This window comes from Plectropomus leopardus, chromosome 20, assembly GCF_026936395.1.
Source record: "Plectropomus leopardus strain MGB_pleo_1.0 chromosome 20, ASM2693639v1, whole genome shotgun sequence".
Classification (NCBI taxonomy): Eukaryota; Metazoa; Chordata; class Actinopteri; order Perciformes; family Serranidae; genus Plectropomus; species Plectropomus leopardus.
In genome coordinates, this window is record NC_142195.1 from 1,131,583 (window position 1) to 1,151,664 (window position 20,082).

The window sequence follows — 20,082 nt, forward strand, 5'->3', positions numbered from 1 at the left end:
AAACACTGATTATATTAAATTCCACAAATCAATTTATGGTTTTCATTATTATGGTTATTGGTGGGAAATATAATCACACACATAGCAGGCATGTTAAGTGTCCATTTATTCTGAGTCTACACAAACCGGATAAAATTCATCTGAGACATTCACTCATTCATATCTCCACAGCATAAATAATCTAAGTCTGTACTGTACATTACCATCAGCATTGGTAAAGATCATGTGACCTCTGACCCAGGCCCTGCTGACATGCCCCATACAGATGTTATGTTGGCATCGTACCATGTGTTTGAGCCGGCCTGCGGACGATCCCGCTGTGAGGTACAATTAAAAAGACTATCTGTAGATTATTAAAAGAAAAGCTTTGAGTGTTTACAGTTCATACATGCTTATAGTAAGGCTTCTCAAGAACCTCGTCACTGACTGCTCCAGCAAGTCTGACCACCAACAGGAACACACAGACCACTGCTGTTCACTTAAGGCTGATGTATTCTGCCTGAGCTCCGATTCTTTTTGCATTTGCTTCCTTGTTGCTGGCAGAAACTATTGTCCAATCAATGTCAGTGATAAACAGAGAAAACTATTTGAGACAAAACACACAGAGGAAAAAACCAAGAATATGCTGACATCAGATATGAAGTTGTTGAGTTGTGTATGTGCATTTAAATGTCCTGACCTCTCATGAAACAAAGCCCTTTGACATTAAGGCTTCAGTATGAGTTCATGTTACACTGCTGCTATTTGAATGAAACTGACGTGGAGAAACGACACTGGAACTCTCTGGTCCATATTCACAGCAGCTGCTTCCTGTCACACTGCTGGATATGAATGTGTCACAGTTTGGTTTATGAAGAGAGACACAATCACTGCCCCACATTCAACACACAACATATTTACCTCAAGGTGCAACCTGTCATATTTGACTGACTGATCATCACACTGCTGCTGCTTATAAGCTCTAAATGACATGGAGCTGTGCAGCTCTGTGTATACGGCTCTCCGGTCCTTCAGCTCTCCAGCATCTCCTCTACACTCTGTTTAGAGCTGGAGCACATATTTGTGGGAAATGTGAGGAACCTAAGGTGCCATGCACAGCATCCGTCAGTTAATGAAGGAACGAAATACACGGACAAAAGCTTTACTAAGACACAGCAAGTTATATCAACACTTGTTTCCTGGTTAGGCTCTATTTCTGCTTGTTTTCAATTGTTTTGGAGGTGGTGATTCAGCATGATGGTTATTCTACATTACACACAGAGATGTTCCATATTCAGTCTGCAATCAGTGATGTAAACGGGGGGAACAAATACTAGAAACAACTCCAGCCTTACTATTTGACCTAACAGCAGCGCACGCAGCATACACAGTGGTAGTAGCATTTATTGCAGGGCTGTTGCATTAGACTGCATTAGCTTTTGCCCGGTGGACCTGATTAAGTGTTGCTGTTGGCTGCAGCAGTGTACTGCTCATTAAAGGATGTATGTTAAAAGGAGGAGAGTTTCAACCTCTTCCCAAAACGTTTTTTAAACTAAGGATGTTGTACAGTCACTTCTCTGAAAGTCAAATCTTGATGATTGCACTGTCAAGGACGTCACTGGTGTCATGGTTTTCTTTTGTCATCGCTTTGGAAAAGTCCAAACTCAAAGATGGCAGCTGTGCTGCACTGTGTTTTCTTACAGAGCAACATTAGAATAAGAAAAGCTCACAGACACGCTGCAGCATGACTACTGCAATACATTATTTTGTTACCTTTCCAAACTAACTTACTGGGTACTTTTTCCTTCTCCATTAGGATGAAATTACTTACATGTACATACAAAACATGTACATGTTTCGGTACATGCAGAGGCAGTGAGACTACTTGTGGCAATGCAGTGGTATTTGGAAAAAAAGGCTGGAATTGAAAATCAAATCCAATCTAATATTTCATCTAGTCTGTAAAAAAAATATTTAAAAAATAGTGAAAATATCCAAAAAAGAAGCTTTTTTTTCACAAGTGAGACACTAAAGCCAGAGCTTGACATTTCGCTTGATAAATGAGTTAAATGATTAATCTCCTGAACACTTTCTGACAATCAACTCATCCATTAATCAACTCTGTTTCATCAATAGAAAATAAAGTATTTTATAATCTGTGTATAATGTTTGTTTATAGAGTGAAACCAATCAGATCAGGTCTTTGTGGTGGTTCAATAAACCTGGTGTACAACAGCAGCAGCTACTCACTGAGCTCATACTGGGGGGGGGGTTAACTTTTCATGGCAATAAAAAGCAAGTGGAATCACCATCTTGTGTGGATGAATGTCTCCTGCCTGCATGAGCTGAGCTGCAGTGAGACTCTGTGCAGGCTAAGAGAGGACTGTGAGGCCCTCTGGGTGCAGCATCACTTTGAGTCCCACTGTTCCTGATGTTTGGTCACAGGGTCACATGATGACCCTGCAGAGTCTTGCAGAAACCTGACCGCATGTTTTCATAGAAAACTGAGGTATTGAACACAAACAGCAGAGTGTGAGGGTGACCTGCATCTCGTGCTGGGTTGCTGTGGCAGCAGCAACACTATTTGAATACATGAACAGATGACGCCCACCTCCCTGTGATCTTCTCACCAGCAGGAGGCCTACAGCCAAATGTCCATTTCCTCTTCCCATCACTGGCTGCCAGCTGCCAGCAGGAAGTCTGCTTGTTTCACTCAATAGCTGCAGCACCATGCAAACATCTTCTCACAAATACAACTGTTCATTTTGCACAAATGCAAAAGGAAAATATGTACAAACGTTAATATTGAAATAAAGGATTGCTATAACAAATGATTATTGTGATCAAAATAGACTCTAGACAAGACAAATGTCAGGTTTAACTGTCTGACAGTATGACATGTGAATGGTGGGAAGGCTACAGGTGGCTGAGGAGTGTCTACAGCAGTCCACAGGCCTCCACTCAACACTGCTCCCACGTAATTAAGATAAACATAGTATGATTTTGGAGGTGACGCTGTTGTCTCTTGCTAGCCGTCTGACTCCTAGTGTTGTCTAGTTGGTACAGTTTGCAAACTGTTGAACCTTGGTACCTCTCAGAGGTAAGGTGAGTGCTCTCAGTTGCTGACGGCAGCCTCAGGGGCTGCGCTGGCTGCAGGGATGCGAGGCATTTTCTTGGCTGGACTGGGGATGTGCTGGAGGAGGAAAACACACCATTAACATCAGAAAATCACCTGTCAGATAGTAAAGCACTCAGTGGTTTTAAGGTGAAATTCATTTCTGGTGTGCTGCTCTGTTGTCAGGAGTGTGACTGGCACAGGAAAAGAAGGCAGGAAGATATACAGATCTGTATATCCCCCCAGATAAATAATAAGGAAATATCCTAAATAAAATTAATCTGTCCTTTATCCTCAGACCATTACTACCATTTAACAAGTAAACAGATTAGGCTAACTATAATGTAAACAAACATTAAGTTAAATAACAATAGCAGCGTTTTTTCATGCTGTACCTCGGTGGCAGTGCTGGAGCGAACAAGTTCAGACTCTGTTGGCAGGTCATGGTCCAGAGGTCTGCGAGAGTATTCCCTGCGGTGTTTGTCGTCCACCCGTGTCAGATACCAGGTCCCTGGGAACAGATCCTCCACTGAGCCTCGAGGGATGTAGCTGGCTGTGTGGATAAAGTGGGGAAAAAAAGAGAACACAGTTATCATTTTGATCAGATTAAACAATAATAACAAGCAGTGAGAGACGCAGGATTCTAAATATCAAATCCTGTTCATGAGGTTAACTGAGTGAGTGCCAGCACCATCTCAAGACTCATTTAACCAGAGTTTGGACAGGACAAAGACTGATAAATGTATTTGTATTTTTGGACAAAGTGTGCCCACAGTCTTGTGTCAGCTGTGACCCTTGTGTCTACACTTGTTTTTTTCTTTAAACCTCTAAGCACCCAAAGAGCTCAATTGGTTATCTTTTTGGGCAATTTTAAAGAGCTTTCCTTTCTGACAGACTTGTGATGTCAGAGTAAATCAGCAGTTTCACTGGATGCTTCAGAATCAGAGCTGAGCAGCAGTGACAGCAGGGTCATACCTAAGTGATGCGTCTCCTCTCTCAGCTTCATGTTCTCAGAGAAGACAGCAGGCGACACCTTCTTCCTGGAGTCCAGTCGGACCTTCAGGTCACTCAGGCTGGACACAAGTTTGTCCAGACCAGATCCTGAAACAAACCATCCAAAAATCACATGGAAGAACTCACTGCCATTTATTTCCCGTGAGTATACCTTTTAATTTCATCTGCATCATATAACTAAGCGGAGCCATGGCTGACTCACCGGGTGTGTGGTCTTGTGTGACTCTGAGAGAATACAGCGTGGCAGCAAATCCTGAACCGTAGGAGAAGACTCCAATCCTCTGTCCTGCTATCTGTGATGGTGTGTGTCTACAACACAGAGGCAACATTCTCATTACACACCTCAACACCAAAACTTTGACATTATTTCAATCAGCCATGCTACGATTTTTAAGAGGGGTCATTTTGCCGCCAAATAGCAGTTAGTTTGCAGTGACTTAACTTCTGGGATGAAATTTCCTGTTTCTGTTCATTTCATTTCATTAAGTTTATTAACATTTTATCAATGAATTTCAATGACTTTTCCATGACTTTGAAGCAAATTTCAAGACCCTAACTTCTCTGAAACGACTGTCGATACTCCTTGTCGGTTCTTTATCATTATTATATAATAACGTTTTAAAATATATATTATTATTTTTTAAATAATGTACTCAGAACAGGAATAGAACTGAATATTTAAATATAACATAGGGACTGTTTGTTATCTATGAGAGGGGAGGAGGTGGTGCAAAAAGGGGGAGGCATTTCAAATAATTTTTTAAGCACCGGGGGGGATGGTCTATGCTCATACATGCGACACATCCAAACGTTTTGGCTCTGGTGCAGTTTCAGCTGGTCACATATGTCCTCAGTGTACTCAGTGGTAGTAAATAAGTCCCTGAGGGAAAAGGTTGGGGACCACTGTACACGGTCCAGCCATATTCTAGGTTTTAACCCAGCCTTGTTTTTTAACAGCTGAAGCACACTATTTGCTAGTCCGTTTCATGTCTTCCTTATAGATACACAGATAAACCAATCATAGCAAACCGTCAAGTCTTTGTCCTCCCAAAAAATTCAACATTGATAATATTTCACCCGACAAAAGATATGGTTCCCATCAAAACAGTGGAAAACAAAATTGCACACACAGATTACAATCTGCTCCAAAAGGTACTTTGGCCTAAATGTTCTCTTATTCTATTTTATTTGAGGGCTTCATTTTAATATTATAATTAGCTTGGTTGTACTGTACAACCAAGCCAATTTCCCACAATAGTCTTCAAATCCAAAATGAAAAAGAATCGTGATAAAATCGTGGTCCTGATCCTGCCTTAAAAATTGTGATATGATATATTTGCCATGTCGCCCACCCCTACTGTCAGACATACTGCCTGTGAGTTTGGAAGCATGTTTTCTTTAAAAATGTCTGCATTGTTTTCCTTAAAAACTGGAGGGTTTTTTTTCCTTTGAAAATGTTTTAGTTTTTTTCTTGCAGGCCCGCAGATTTGGATGGCATGTTTTCTTTAAAAACAGAAACAGAAATTACTCTTGGATTTTTAAATTTTTAATAGTCCTTGAAAACCTCTTGGTTATTCTACAGGTTGGTGAAACAAAATTCCATGACTTTTCAAAAACTTTCAGGGAATGTTTAGCTTTCAAAAACTGTTTCAAGCCTGGAAATTACTATTTTCAAATTCCATGACTTTTCCTGTTTTTTCATGACCATATGAACCCTGTAACTTGCAATAAACTCCAGTGATACATTACTGTTGTTTGAAGATCCCATCAATAATATTAAAGCACAATTATCTGCAGGTTATGTCAAAAATAACCTTTCAATTTAAGATGCAGAAATATGGAGGGTTGGTGAGCATTTCTTTATAACCTGTTTCCAGCAAGGACCTGGGCTCAGGTCTTGTCTCTGTCATTGTCATTGTCCACTGGAATTATTTCAGAGGACATATGTCCACACCACTCTGTTCTTCAGCAAACACACTCTTAGACTGTTTTATGCATATTTTTAATTTGCAAAAAACACTGAGAAGAAAGAAACACTGAACGTTTCTAAAAGTCTTGAAATATAGCAAAAAAGTTTTTATGCTTATGTGAGATTGAAAAGTTGATGCATCTATAAAAAGATAAATGTGAGTAGGTGGAATGAAAGTAGATTCAGTGCATAAATAATAGTACGGTCCTGATGTAGGTTAAAATTTGAGCTCCAAACGACTGAGACTTACTGTGCAATGAGTGATGCCAGGCAGCCGTAGACAGAGGGGGTGTACATGTTTCCATTTTGGTTGGAGATCAGCAGGGAGGACTTGGTCTTCTTCTCAAACAGATCTGCACTGGCCTTCATGAAGGCCTTCTCCACATCCCGGTCAAAGTAGGTCTGTTCTGGCTGCACGTCTCTGCAGTCACACAGACATGATGAGCAACCAAAGTGTTCTCACTGTACAGAGACACATTCTGTTAATAAAGAAGTTTGTCTTGAAGTTTATGGACGCACGAGCATTCACACTGCTCAAAGATTGTGGCCACGTGTCCCAGACCACCTCCAAAAGTGGTTTGAGTGATTGGATCACAGTAGTCTTAGTGACTGTTTACACTTCTATTTAGAACAGTCGACATGTGATCTAATCATCTAAGACCTATGTTAATACTAGCTATGGACAGGCTCAGTTTTATTCTGAGTGTACCTGAAGGCGTCCAGGCCTGTAAAGGGTCCTGTCTCAGTGTTGGGGCAGGGGTGGCTCAGAAAGTCATTGAGCATCAGTCTGGCCAATGACTTCTGCACCAGCTTGCAGTACGGAGAATGGAAGACCAGATAGCCAAAGTCCTCCAGGCTGAAGCGCTTCTCCGAACCCTCTGTTGAGAAGAACGTGGATTAGAAAACTCTGTTTCCTGTTTGAAATTGTTGTTACTTGCTTTGCTTGGTCTCAAAAATGTGTAACACACGGACTTCCATTTCATTGGCATAGCTGCAAAGAGCAATGAGAACAGTTTGTATCTGCACAATACTCTCATGTTATTACACCTTGCCTCCCACCTCTGCGCCATGCACACTGCACTAGGCACTCAATACCTACATGATAAAGCTCATACCATGGTCAGGAACACAGCAACATGTCAAAGAGCTGATGTACAGCGTCTTTGTGCTGCCAAGGAAACACAGCCCATTTATATCTAGAGCAGACTGTAGAGCTGGATACTTTGTGCTGCTTATGAACGCTTCCTAATGTGTTTTAAATAACCCCATGTTCTCAGATATTGTACGTGTTGACACATCATATTAAAGGCTCATCTCATTAAACTAACTAATGGTCACTGAACTTAAGTAAACTTATTAGCGCACCAAGCAGGTTAATGTCCTAAACCCTCTTAATCTGACCACACCACTCCACTCGTGTCCACATGTAGGACAGCAGCAGCACATGTCCGACACACTCTGACTAACACAAAAGGTAAAGAAGAGGCAGCACACTTACTGTCTACTGTATGATTACAACTGGTTTTATTTGTAAAAATATTGTGAGTTTTTCTGCAGGGTCTGTGTATCATCCATTAATTCAATTATTCAGTTCCATTTGGTAAACTAAAAAACAAAAAAACAAGTGAGAATTTCATTTTGTTTGTTTTTCTGTATAAACCATATATTAAAAACAAAAGACATTTGTTTTCTCATCATCTGCTTGAACGGAAAAACCGAATACAAATAAGGAGACAAAAATAAGTCAAATTGACCTTGTTCCTTATTTTTATTTATTAATTTTCTTCTTTCCTATGGTGTCATTCTGCAGCTGCAGCTTCACGCTTCAGGCATGTGCCTCCAGGAGACTGACACTCAGAGCAGAGCACGTGACAGTGGAGAAAGGATTTTTAAAATGTTTCAGGTAGTTTGGTCATCAGAGCCGAGTGCATAAACTGGACATATGCCTGCTGGTTGAGCCTGGTGTAACTTTTATGTCTATAATATTTGGTTTACATAGAAAAACAAATAAATTAAATTCTCACTCGTTTTTATCTGTTTTTAGTTTGCCAAATGGAACTGAATGATTGAATGAACAGATGATTCACAGATCCTGCTGGAACCTTAGATCTGTACTTTAAAAAAGGGTTCGGATGTATGATCACATTGGGCAGTAATAAGACTGAATAAGTCACTTAGTAAAATAAGTGTGCAAAACACATCTTTTCTGTTCAGATACAGAGTCTAAAATTGCATGCTGATGATGGCCAACTTGGGCTGCTTGTGTTGCATTTATATTATTGCATTTATATTGATTATAGACGACAGTTTGAACCCACCTCTTTGCCACTGTGCGTGGATCTTGTTGCGGTACACAGAGTAGCAGCGGTCCAAGGCACTCAGATAGCACTCTATTGACAGCTTGCCGTCAACCACAGGATACTCTGACATCAGGTCTGGCTTGTAGAAGTCATACGCATGCTGCATGTGGGTTCCTCGCAGACCTGCGCCAAAGTCACAACAGTTAGCTCCTCTATAGCTCCTATGTATGTCTGTATGAGTGCACTGTCTACACCAAGCTGGCTACATTTCAAAAGACATCTCATTTGACCAATAACAGATATCGATATATATTTTCTTATGTTATTTTAGTGATCATCAAGTCTCTTCTGGAGTTGAATTCAAATCATATTACACAAACTCTTACCATGATGGCCCACCAGCAGATGGAGACATTTAATACAATGTTTTTCAGTGTTTGTAATATTTATTCATTGCGCAAAAGAAGAAAAATACTTCAACTTAGGGTTCATTTTTTTGTCTATGTTCACTCTGTAAATTAAAGAAATATATCGGTTTGTGATTTAGGCAGAAATCAGCATGTCAGACTATTCTGCTATTTAATTTTTGAGCCAATATCTGCTGATACCAATGACCTGCTGATATTATCATGTATTCCCAGCTAGTTTCTGGTATTTAGATAAAATGTGAAACACATACAAAAACATATCTAACCAGTGAACACTGTAAAAATCACTCACTTAAGAAAACAAGAATCACAGAAGAAACCAGAAGACAACACAGGGCCTGGCTGCCCGGTCTAACAACATTAATCTCAGGGAAGAACAGCCAAGAAAATTCAATCAAAACATCAGTGATTTGATACAAAAGATAAGTAATGAGTAATCATTTGGATGATGGGATCAGTTGATGAGAGTGGGGTCTAATCAATATGTCAGGCAGTGAAAAGTGCAGCCAAATTGTGCAAAACAATAGTTATCTCTTAACTGACCTCGTTCAAAGGCCAGAGGAGCATTAGGCCCGACCAGCATGGCCACCGCCCCAGCACCCCCCGTGGGCCGGGCACTTCCTGTGGCGTAGACAGCAATGTCCCCCGCTACAACCAAAGCATAACGCCCTGCAGACAGCACACATGAGAAGAAAGGGAACAGTGAGACTCATTTCATTCTTTTATATACACAAGTCTCTTCTCTAAAATGGAGTCATCAGCACAGCAGCAGTTAACATCATACAAGATTGTTGCAGCTACACAGTGTGAAAGAGTAAAACAACAAGTGATAAGTTGCAAACAAAACACATCTGTCTGCTAATAAGATATCATCTGATGGGTCAGGCTGCACAGTAATGCTACTGAATGAAAACTTCTCCTTACTCTGAAAAAAGGGCTGAAACTTGAACATTTTCTGATATTTTTTCCTGATAGACTAAACTATTAAATGATTAATGTAAAATAAAATTGGCTAATAGAACTGCACTTATATAATGCCTTTCTATTGTTTCAACCACTCACAGCACTTCACACACTGGTGGCCGAGGCTACTGTACAAGGTACCACCTGCTACTCAATAAATCATTTACATGCACTCTCAATTTAGGGTTCAGTATCTTGCCCAATGATACTTTGACATGCAAGCATGAGGAGCTGCGGATCGAACCAGCAACACAACACACAGCTTTGTTCACTCACCATCCCATGAGCTGGACTCCACCCAGTTGACAGCATTAAAGAGTGCAGCTGTGCCTCCGTAGCAGGCGTTTGTGGTGTCAATGCCTTCCACGTCTGTATTGCCAGAGTCCTCAAACAGCTGCATAATGACTGTCTTGACAGATTTGGACTTGTCAATGATGGTCTCAGTGCCGACCTCCAGTCGACCCACACTGTCATAAGACAGGCCATTCCTCTCCATCAGCCTCTGGACCACCGTCAGGCACAAAGAGTTGATGTCCTCACGGTCTGAGCAGAAGCCCATGCGAGCTTGGCCTAAGCCTATGGTGTATTTACCAGCGGGCACACCATCTAACTGCTCCAGCTCGGCCTGGTCCACATACTGGGATGGGAAGTACAGTTCCATGGCGATGATACCCACATCTTTGGGCCATGGTCCTAAACAACTGATTGGCGCTGATCCTGGCATCCTGAAAGGGTTAAGAAGAGGTTTCATGTTCAGCATTATATCAACACCTGTATCCACATCAGTTTCACTAACATTACTTTCTTGAGGTCTTTTTTGTTTTACAATCGTTCTTTTTTAATCATGTTTTAAATAATTATTTCAAGGTATTTTTTGTAACTTTTGTACTAATTTTGGGCCACTTTTTTAAGCTGCTGGTCGCCCTCTTCCCAATTTTTTAAAAAAGAATTCAAGTCAATTTGCTCAGATTCCAAAGGGTTACATCAATAAATGTGTTGAGTGTTTTTCTTGTTGGGAGCTTTGCAATTTATTAATCTCTACAGTAATCAATTGAGGGCCTGCGATGACAGCTAGTGTCGGAATGAACAAATAGGACATCAGATACTCACACACTCCCTCTCTCTCACTCTCACACAAACACACACGTGCGAAGCCCACACTGTTACATGGGTCATGGTGCATCATACTTTATCTGTTTAAATAGTACAATCCAACATTTACATCAATCCAGCAGGTTAATATTAACGTTATGCACCGTCACAGAGCACAAGCCATTCCAGAACATGAAAAGGGATAGCGCATTCACACTACTTAGCTTTTCGGTCCATTTGGCATGTTTACAGAGGACTGCAGATTGATAACTTGTCAGTAAGACCAAGCTAATAACAGCGGAGTGTCAAAGTAACATGAGCCATTAAGCTTCAACTGTTCGCTTAGAGAGCTTACAGCTAACGTTATTAAGCTAATGGGAGGTTAGCTATTCCGCAAGGTTACTGATAATACTGACCAGCATGTCCTTTAAGATCGTTGCAGTAGCTGTATGACACTTATTGTGCTGGTTTAGATAATGTTACCTCTTCTTGACCCATAAAAATAACCAACTAACGTTAATTAAACACCCGGCATCGTTGCTCGCATCACTAGCTGAGGTCAACTGAGAAAATACAACAAACTACATAGAAAGTAGCGATCGTTAGTTAGCTTGTGTCTAACATTTGACAGCTGGCTAGCCCTTAGCTTCTGTTGCTTATCATACGTACCCAAACAGCGACAGAGGGGAGCTAAACTGGGTGAAAGGGTAAAGGGATTTCCTGGTATTTTAAGTCGTTTGTGACCGATGTGTAACCCGTTAGTCACACTGAAGGGTTAATTGTGTAAGAAAAGACTGGTTAGTTGTCTAAAAGATGATGTGATTATGGTTTTAATAAAATTTGTAGTTGGAAAAGAAACCCTTATTCAGAGCACCGAATTTGCTAGGTCATAATACAGAGAAACGGCACAATTTCAGCCATTCAGATTGCAACCCGGACAACATAGCTGACGGACCCGCGTCCTATGCTTCCCAACTCATGGAGCTAGCATAACAGCTTCATTTTACCTCAGCTCACTTCTGTGTTATGATACTTGTAAATCAAGGTGTTTCAAAAAAGGTCTAGCCAGTGAAAGTCCGAGTAAACATTTCTGAGTGGATTCCACACAGGTTACAGGCTACTGTTGACCCATAAACACTAAGCAGACAAGTCAAACACAGCTACAGTGAGTAAAAAGAACAATATAGTAAATATGTGAAGTTTTAGCCCACATATGCAGCGTCTCACCTGTCTGTAAAGTTGGCTCCAGTTGTGAGTCAAAGTTGTTATTAATAACCTGGCCCGCAGTGTGAGACAGGCCAGGGTGGCAGATACTTTTATATGACGGTGACGGAGTAGCGTCCAGACTGCACTCCGGCACCTGGCTTCCCGTCCAATCACAGCTCACACACAACATGCGGCGCTACCAAGTCCTGCAGCTCTCTGGCCAATTGGAGAGCAGAGGTTACGACCACGCGCCGGAGCCGTAACTGCGGTCCAATGGGGTGAGTTGTACGATGTCTGGTGAGACAGAAGCAGCCAATCAAATGGTGGAAGTAATTCCTGGCGCGGTAGACATGGCGGTGGGCTGCGCTTCCACTCTTTATTTATAATAGAGCCATGCTTCCACTACACAGCAGAGCGTGTCCATGGCAACAGTCATCCATTCATCCAGTCAGAGGAGACGCCTGCTACCGTATCATTTCCGGTAATGACCATCAAATTTTCAGGCACATTTTTTTTTTTAAATAATAATGCCAATATTACATATAAGTCCATGTTTTTTGAGCACTGGTTTAACAGCAACATTATGCACGACGTCTGTAGCAGTGGCGTTATGTAACAAAGTAGTCTATACAGTACTTAAGTATATTTTGGGAATATGTGTGCCTTAGTTGAGTTTTTATTTTTCTGTCAACATTCACTTTTACTCCACTACATTTTTCCAAAGCATCCTTAGCTACTACATAATAAGAAGGAAAGGGAGGACAGGACAGATGGACCAATAAACGACTGGGAGGGAGGAAAAACTGTTTTTCACTCTTTTGAAAAATACCCTGTTTTACTTCAAGTGTAATGTACTCTCTGTTTTTAATGTGGTGTATTTTATGGAAGAAATAAACTTCAGAATGCTCAAAATTCTGACTGCTCGCTTTTTTAAAAAAACAGCATTTACATGTAGGCTACTTTTACTTTCAATACTTTCTCGTCTTAAAACTCACTTTTACAGACTTTTTTGTACAGAAACCTTTATTTATTTATGAATTCACTCATATTTTTTTTAATCTCTATTCCTCTATTCATTTTGCTGCTCTAACTCTATCCCTTCCTTATCCTTCTGATGTCCTGTGCTTACCATTGTTTCATGTTTTTATTCATTTACTTGTTCATCTTTCTCTTATTCATCTGTTTTTATCTTCTTATTTTTGTTTTATTTCCATTGAGGTGATGCCATCATCTTCTATGATTTCTTATATTAGTTTTTATTATCTTTTATTGCTTTATTTTTTTATATTTTCTAAAACTGTATTCATTTAATACTTTTGAGATCACTTTTATTTTTATTCTTAACTTTTCTTGACCTTTTTCTGCATGTTTGTTGATGTTTATTTTGTTATTCCCTGGCCTCCTGCCTTTGCTTTGTCTGTTAAAGCACTTTGTAAACATCTGCTTTTAAAGGTGCTATCTTAATTAAGTTATTATTATTTATGATAATAACAATTAGGTTTTTTATCTCATAAAACTACATTTGATACTTAAGTACAGTAAATACCAGATACTATAAGACATTTACTGTAGTTTTAGAGGAAAAGGACATTTAAAAAAGAGATCTTAAACATGTTTTAATTTAGTTCTCCTGGACAACTATGAGATCTGTGACACCAAGTGAGACAAGGGTTTATTTCTCCTGGCTCTTTTTTTCTCCAGAGCAGTAACATGCACACAATCTCATTTTAGTCTTCTTTTAAGTTTTAGATCTCATCAAGCTCAAATGTATTTATCATTGTTTCTCAACTTGTGTGTCCCTTTGAGACAGATAAATCAGAGCTCTCTCTCTATTAACTCAATCTATTCTCATCAACTCAATCATCTCACACAGAGCAAATGAAGAGCTCTCCGTAAGCACTCATTGAATTCTCAGACTTAAAAAAATGTTTGAACCATCTGATATCTTGGCTTTATTGTAATCCACACGAATGTGTAATTATGTATCATGTATGCAGAATGATTGTGCACTGCAAAGACATGTTGCTAATTATATTTTCTACAAATGCAAATAATTGTAAGTATTCCAATACACATAATCACTGTATTACTGTATTATTATCCTGGAATATGCAAACATTTCAAACCACCTTGCAGCTAGGATTTGAACTCTTCACCTCTCTAGAAATGTGGAGGACGTGCTTTCCCTCCTGTCCTGCAGGGGGCGATAAATAGCCACGTGTTCCTCACCGACACCGATCCACTGAAGACGAGGAAGACATTTGGATGATTTGGAGGCAAGAAAACAAAACAATAATTTCAGTTCGCCTGCATGACTGCAGTTATCTGTCGATACGAACCATCCCGAGAGAGTTACAGACGTGTGTATTTAAGCGTATGGAGACGGTGACACGGCTGTGACCTCATGGAGAGCAAAGCGCCTGTTGTGCTGAACGCGGTTCCTCCTTACGGACATGTTATTGCCAGCGAGAGATGGAGAAACTCATCCCTCATTCAAAGCTTAAAGGGTAAGTACGTGTATATGTTTATTATTACCAGTTTCTTGATTATTTGTTGTATGAAATCAACGTCTGTGTCGTTGTGTTTTACACTGAGACAACAGACTTGGCCCAAACGCCGTTCAAACAAATCGCTATGCAGGTTTGTTTCGCTGACACGCAGAGGAACACGTCGTGTAGAACATGACTGTGCACATTTTCTGTTTCAGATACGCCCACTCTTCAGTTCACATGTCCTCACTCATAATAGCTTATTAATGTAATCACAGCCTCTATATCCCTGCTTACCGCGCGTCAGACGAGCATCCTACGAATATATTTAATTTTTTACTATTATCGTCTTTCGATGATTAGAGTAGCATTTAGTACGTTTTTGACTGGAGTTCTACGTGAAAGGCTAACGCCCACTTAAACTTGTATAATGTGAAATGTAAGACCTCCTTGAAATCGGGGCGTCGAAGTTTGATGATAAAGTTGAAGCGATGTGCATGTATATCTTCATTTATATCCCGTTTATTAGTTGAATTGTGTGTCAATATTGCAAATGTTTTGATAATTAACCAATTCTCATTCTTTCGGCATTCTTTGGCTGAAATTCACTGCTGAGTACTTGATTAGTCTTACATGATATTTAACCCGTTGAAAGCTGGAGCCACACAATTTGTCTTGTGCTGCTTTCAGTTGCTTTTCGCAAATGTTTAACCTTTGAACTCTGAGCAAATCAGTAATTTCTTTCAGAAAATGAGAAAATAAAGACGATTGGTAAGAAATCTTCCACAAGTTGTAAGAAGTTAATAGATTTAGAAAGGTTTTTTTTTTAAGGCTGGGGAAAAAATGACTAGGGAAATAGGAAAAAGCTGAAGAAAACTATGTTTAAAACGATCAGAATTACATGTTTTAAATTATTTAAAAATATTTTAATTTTGAAAGCACTTTTTCCATGTAATTTACTTTCAAAAACAAAACAACTTTCTTTGTATTTTTTGCAGTTTTCCTGTACTTTACTTTTTTTTTTTTTGCTAATTTTTGGGTAATTTCGTGTTTTGTTACTCATTGCCTTCTTCACATGTTTTTGAAAGATATCAAGCCAATTTACAAGGGGTTAACTAAAACAAAACAGAAAAAAATAATATTTAAATTTGGGCTTTGAAAAATTGTGCATTATTTTACTATCTGACATTTTATGGACCAAAGAATTAATAGTAAAAATAATAATGAGTTGCTGTCTTACACTTTTGTTACATGTAGTTGGCTGGTCAAAGTTAAGGTTCATAATTAACATTTATGCAGTACCTTATCTATTTCTCTGGTTGCATAATGTACGTAACATTATTTCATGTGTGCTTTATGTCGCCTCCTGTGTGTGATAACTGTCTTTGCTCATAAAGGCTGGTTTTAAAGACTGTCAAATGCAAAATGCACAGTGTTGCAGAAGATTTCGGATTGGCATGCTCTTGTCTCCCTCTAAGCTTAAATGCAAGAACTTTACTGCCTTAATGTGAAGAAACACACTCAGGAACAAGCTCTCCTTCTGCTGTAGATGGAGGAGTGAAAATCCTCTTTGAGAATGAGCTCGGTGTTGCAGATTTCCTCCTGCCCAACAAAAGCTGCATCCTGTACGTATCTGAGTGTGACATCATAGCGGGAAACAGCTTCAAGAGGAAACTGGTCCGCTACAGAAATGTAAGTTTAATTAACGAGAAAACAAACAGTTTGGCTAAAAGCTTTTCTGTGTTGTTGTGGCTGATAAGAACCGTGTCCCTCCTGTTTTAAAGAGGAGCAGTAGTTTCCAGGAGCTGGTGCTGGTGGAGAACACCAGACTCAGTGAGCAGTACTTCTCAGCTGTGCAGAAGTTTGTGGTGTTCGACCTCGGCTTGACTTTGCTGCCTGTCAGCGGGCAGACTGAGGCCTCGCAGCTCATCTTGCAGTTTGTAAGTATAGATGACAAAACTATAAATCTGCAATGAATACCAGTTTACCTTATTGAAATTGTTATTTATTTTTGTTAATTATTTAGGGGGACATTCCAATCAAGGTTTTTTGGCCCTGGTCTCAACACTGAGTCCAGATCCAATACTTTCATTTTTCTAGATCATATAATCTGCACAGTGCACACTTTGACTAAGCTTCTTCTAAAATTATTAGAATCAATCAATATATGGCCTATGATTGACAATATAAAATATAAATAGCTCTGCAATGCATTAGCCCATTCTTCTTCTTCTTCTTCTTCTTTTTTTTTTTTTTTTTTTTACAAAATATTGTATACAATGACAAACCACCTCTTTAATATTTTGGCCTCTGTGCTGTCTCAAGTGGACATGTCTGTCCCTCTATGAGTGTTCTCAGTGTTTGCTGCTCCAGTGCAGCTTGAATCAACTTTGTTCCACTGACTATTTATTGTCGTCATCCTTACATCTTTTGTGCAGACAACACTTTATTAGTCAGATTCAGAATCTGGCTTTATTGCCAAGTACATTTACATATACAAGGAATATGACTTGGTGTTTTGGTGCAAGACTTAAACGTTAACATAAAGGAAGAATAAAAACATTGAATTTAAATAGTATAAGAGATAAAAATATAGAAGCAATTAAAAAATATAAAATGAAAAAAAGAATATAAAGAACACAACACAAACTGTATGTACAAAAGGTGCAATGGAGGAAGTACAGATGTGCAGAAGTTGGTTTTACAGTACAAATATCTACTGTCTAAATACATAAGTTAACATAAGTGTGCATGTAAATACAAAATGCCTGTATACACAGTGTGATTTTGGGCTGTGTCAGACAAAAGAAGAGCAACATGAAGTAAATGTGGTGATATTCTTGGTCGTGGCTTTAAACCGGTGGTGCTACGTCACACAGTGAGAAAGATTCAAGGATGGCTGTTGTCACATCTTGCAATCAAAGACAGCCTGGGAGCTAATTCTTACAGTATCAGAAATATGGGATGACCATCTCACAGTGTGACTACTGTTATTACTTACATCTACTTACCAACCAATAGAAATGCAGCATGAACACACTGAACTCTGCTTTATGCGAGTAGATGCTAATAAATACTTTGAGCTGTCATTGCAAAACTGGTGCCAAGTTGGCCTCTTTTCCCAGCCATGACTGCGTGACATTCTCCTCCTAAGACTTTTTTGATACACATAAAATGCCACATCGATTAATGTACTTTGTAGCCTGTGATTCAGTGGGTGATGTCATCGCAGTCTGCATCCATCAAACTAAATGTTGTACCCAGGTTTATTAAAATCCATATCGCACACTGCAGCTTGTACTAAATTTATAAGATTGCTAAAATCTCAGCCTTTAGGAGGCTGAAGTGATGTTGGCTTTTTGCTTTCGCGACTTTAATTATACGGAGTGAGGCTGATTAAGCTCTGAGAACAAGGCGACCTGTTCCAGATGACCTTTGGGGTTGAGGTGGAAATATCAGTGGAAAACCTTAAAAACAAGTAATGACATTTTAAAATCAGTTTGAAAATGTAGTGGAAGCCTGTGTAGTGATTCAGCACAGGCGTTATGTGAAGCACTACACTTTCTTTGTCTGATGCTGACTCCAACCTGCTGCAGGTTCACGGGGAGGGCAGAGAGAACCCCTTTAGGAGGAGAACTTCGTCTCGGCTGTTGGACCTGCTGGTGCTGGCTCTGGTGCAGCATGTCCCCGGGGTCGGCAGGGTCAAAGCTGTGGCCCTCCTGCAGCAGTTCTCTAACATCCAGCAGCTCTGCAACGCCACCCCCGCTGAGCTGGAGCCCATTGTGGGTCAGGCTGCAGCTCAGCAGATCCACAGTTTCTTTCACAAAGTCACGGCTGCTGGAACCTGAGGGCGCCGCTCTGTGTCTGGGAGGTCTGGATACTCTGGCTGGACACCAGCTACAGACTTTTAAGAAACAACATCTGTTTACTGCTGTCTGTGTGGACGGACACATTTCTGAGATATTTCAGTCCGGACCTATGTAGAGGATCAACACTCATGGGCATCCACAGAGCCCATGCAGTTAGTTTTAGTTTAGTTTTGCACTTTTGCATCCACAATAAACAAATATCAGTCATTTGTAGCATCAGTTATTTTTAAAAATTATTTTGTGTTTAAGTTCTTGCTTTTGTTTAATAGATTTAAACCCTTTGTCACTGCTCACCCAAACCTCTGGATCTCCCTCCCTCCAAACATCCATCACTCTGACTCACTCCACTCTGGGGGAACTGTCATGTCAATCATCTTTATATGCAGTCTGTGGTTGTGGCCCAGTTTTGCAGACAGTGGGATTGGCAGTTCCTAGCATCTAGCGACTATCTGCGGCATTCTGCGACACACACACACACACACACACACACACACACACACACACACACACACACACACACACTCTCCCTGTAATACATTAAAAGGAACAAAGCGCACTGTAGTGAAACTTAAGTCAACAGATATTTATGGCAATCAGTTACATAATGTAAAATTTACTCAGTTTTAATATTCTTAGATATCTAGTAATAAATACACGTCCGCAACTTAAATACTCTTAAATGGAAATATCAACTAAAAAACAGAACCAAAAAAATCGGCTGCATGTTTACACCATGGTTTACACCTCTTTGGAGCCATTTTGTGGCTTTTGGTATTGATTCTTTAGTTTATGCTTTTGAGTTTTAACACATGCAGTACCAGAATCCTACACGTAGTGGAGTATTATTTATGGGAAATTGTATTTTCGCCAGGGTCAAGTCAATAATGAAAAGTCGGTGTAGCAAGACGTTTGTGAACGTGTTGGAGTATGACAGGCCGTGTCTGAGTAGTATTGACCGTGTTGGTGTACAACTTTGTGTGGATTAGAGTGTTGGTTTTTTTTCGTCTCAATATCTGATGAGGTGACAGAGGAGAAAAACAGGCACATTAAATAAGTTTGAATGAACTGGGAAACATTTTAATACTTATACGCATAAGAAATGTTACTGGCGTTTGGCCTCCGGTGCCTTGACATTTGGTTTATTGACAGTCACCACACAATTGAATTTACAAAATAATTAAAATAAATGAATAATAATAATAATATTAAATTAGTAATAATAATTACTTGTTTGTCAGTCTTTTGTGATTCACATGTCTCTCAACAATGTAAAAATATAAAAAATATAAAAATAAATACATTAAATAACTCTCTAATAATGAAATAAATTCAAGTATTTGTCCTGCTAGTGCCAAGATGCTTCAAGAGTGCCATTGGATGCTGCAGCTGGTTCACATGGCTACAAGCATGCCTGAGAGACTCACTGTCTGCCAAAGCTGCATCAGTGTCCAAATGCCAGAGGATGTCAGAGTGTGCCTCTACCTGTAACGGTATGCTACAGCCTGCCTCTACCTGCCACAGCCTGCCTCTACCTGTCACAGCCTGCCTCTACCTGCCACAGCCTGCCTCTACCTGCCACAGCCTGCCTCTACCTGCCACAGCCTGCCTCTACCTGCCACAGCCTGCCTCTACCTGTCACAGTGTGCCACAGCCTGCCT

The 20,082-nt window shown here is 39.9% G+C and overlaps 2 protein-coding genes across 5 annotated transcripts; one reads left to right on the forward strand and one right to left on the reverse strand.

Moving 5' to 3' along the window:
- Nucleotides 1–88: 88 nt before the first annotated feature.
- On the reverse strand, nucleotides 89–12,246 carry hmgcs1 (3-hydroxy-3-methylglutaryl-CoA synthase 1 (soluble)). Of its 3 annotated transcripts, none has more exons than XM_042509263.2 (10): nucleotides 12,088–12,246; nucleotides 10,045–10,493; nucleotides 9,349–9,474; nucleotides 8,396–8,560; nucleotides 6,787–6,955; nucleotides 6,328–6,498; nucleotides 4,311–4,417; nucleotides 4,070–4,195; nucleotides 3,490–3,647; nucleotides 89–3,172 (listed from the first exon to the last, which is right to left on the reverse strand). In XM_042509263.2, exons 2-10 carry the CDS (start codon nucleotides 10,490–10,492, stop codon nucleotides 3,095–3,097), a joined length of 1,548 nt encoding a protein of 515 aa, XP_042365197.1. In that variant the 5' UTR covers nucleotide 10,493; nucleotides 12,088–12,246; the 3' UTR covers nucleotides 89–3,094. The 3 variants fall into 3 exon arrangements, with proteins under 3 accessions (XP_042365197.1, XP_042365199.1, XP_042365198.1); XM_042509265.2 differs by lacking the exon at nucleotides 12,088–12,246 and adding an exon at nucleotides 11,530–11,552; XM_042509264.2 differs by lacking the exon at nucleotides 12,088–12,246 and adding an exon at nucleotides 11,277–11,511.
- Nucleotides 12,247–14,292: 2,046 nt separating this feature from the next.
- On the forward strand, nucleotides 14,293–18,946 carry faap24 (FA core complex associated protein 24). 2 transcript variants are annotated; one of them, XM_042509770.2, is made up of 4 exons: nucleotides 14,293–14,573; nucleotides 16,150–16,247; nucleotides 16,340–16,495; nucleotides 18,152–18,946. In XM_042509770.2, the coding sequence occupies exons 1-4, from the start codon at nucleotides 14,471–14,473 to the stop codon at nucleotides 18,401–18,403; spliced, it is 609 nt and encodes a 202-aa protein (XP_042365704.1). In that variant the 5' UTR covers nucleotides 14,293–14,470; the 3' UTR covers nucleotides 18,404–18,946. The 2 variants fall into 2 exon arrangements, with proteins under 2 accessions (XP_042365704.1, XP_042365703.1); XM_042509769.2 differs by having other exon boundaries at nucleotides 14,294–14,573; nucleotides 16,105–16,247.
- The last annotated feature ends 1,136 nt before the right edge of the window (nucleotides 18,947–20,082 follow it).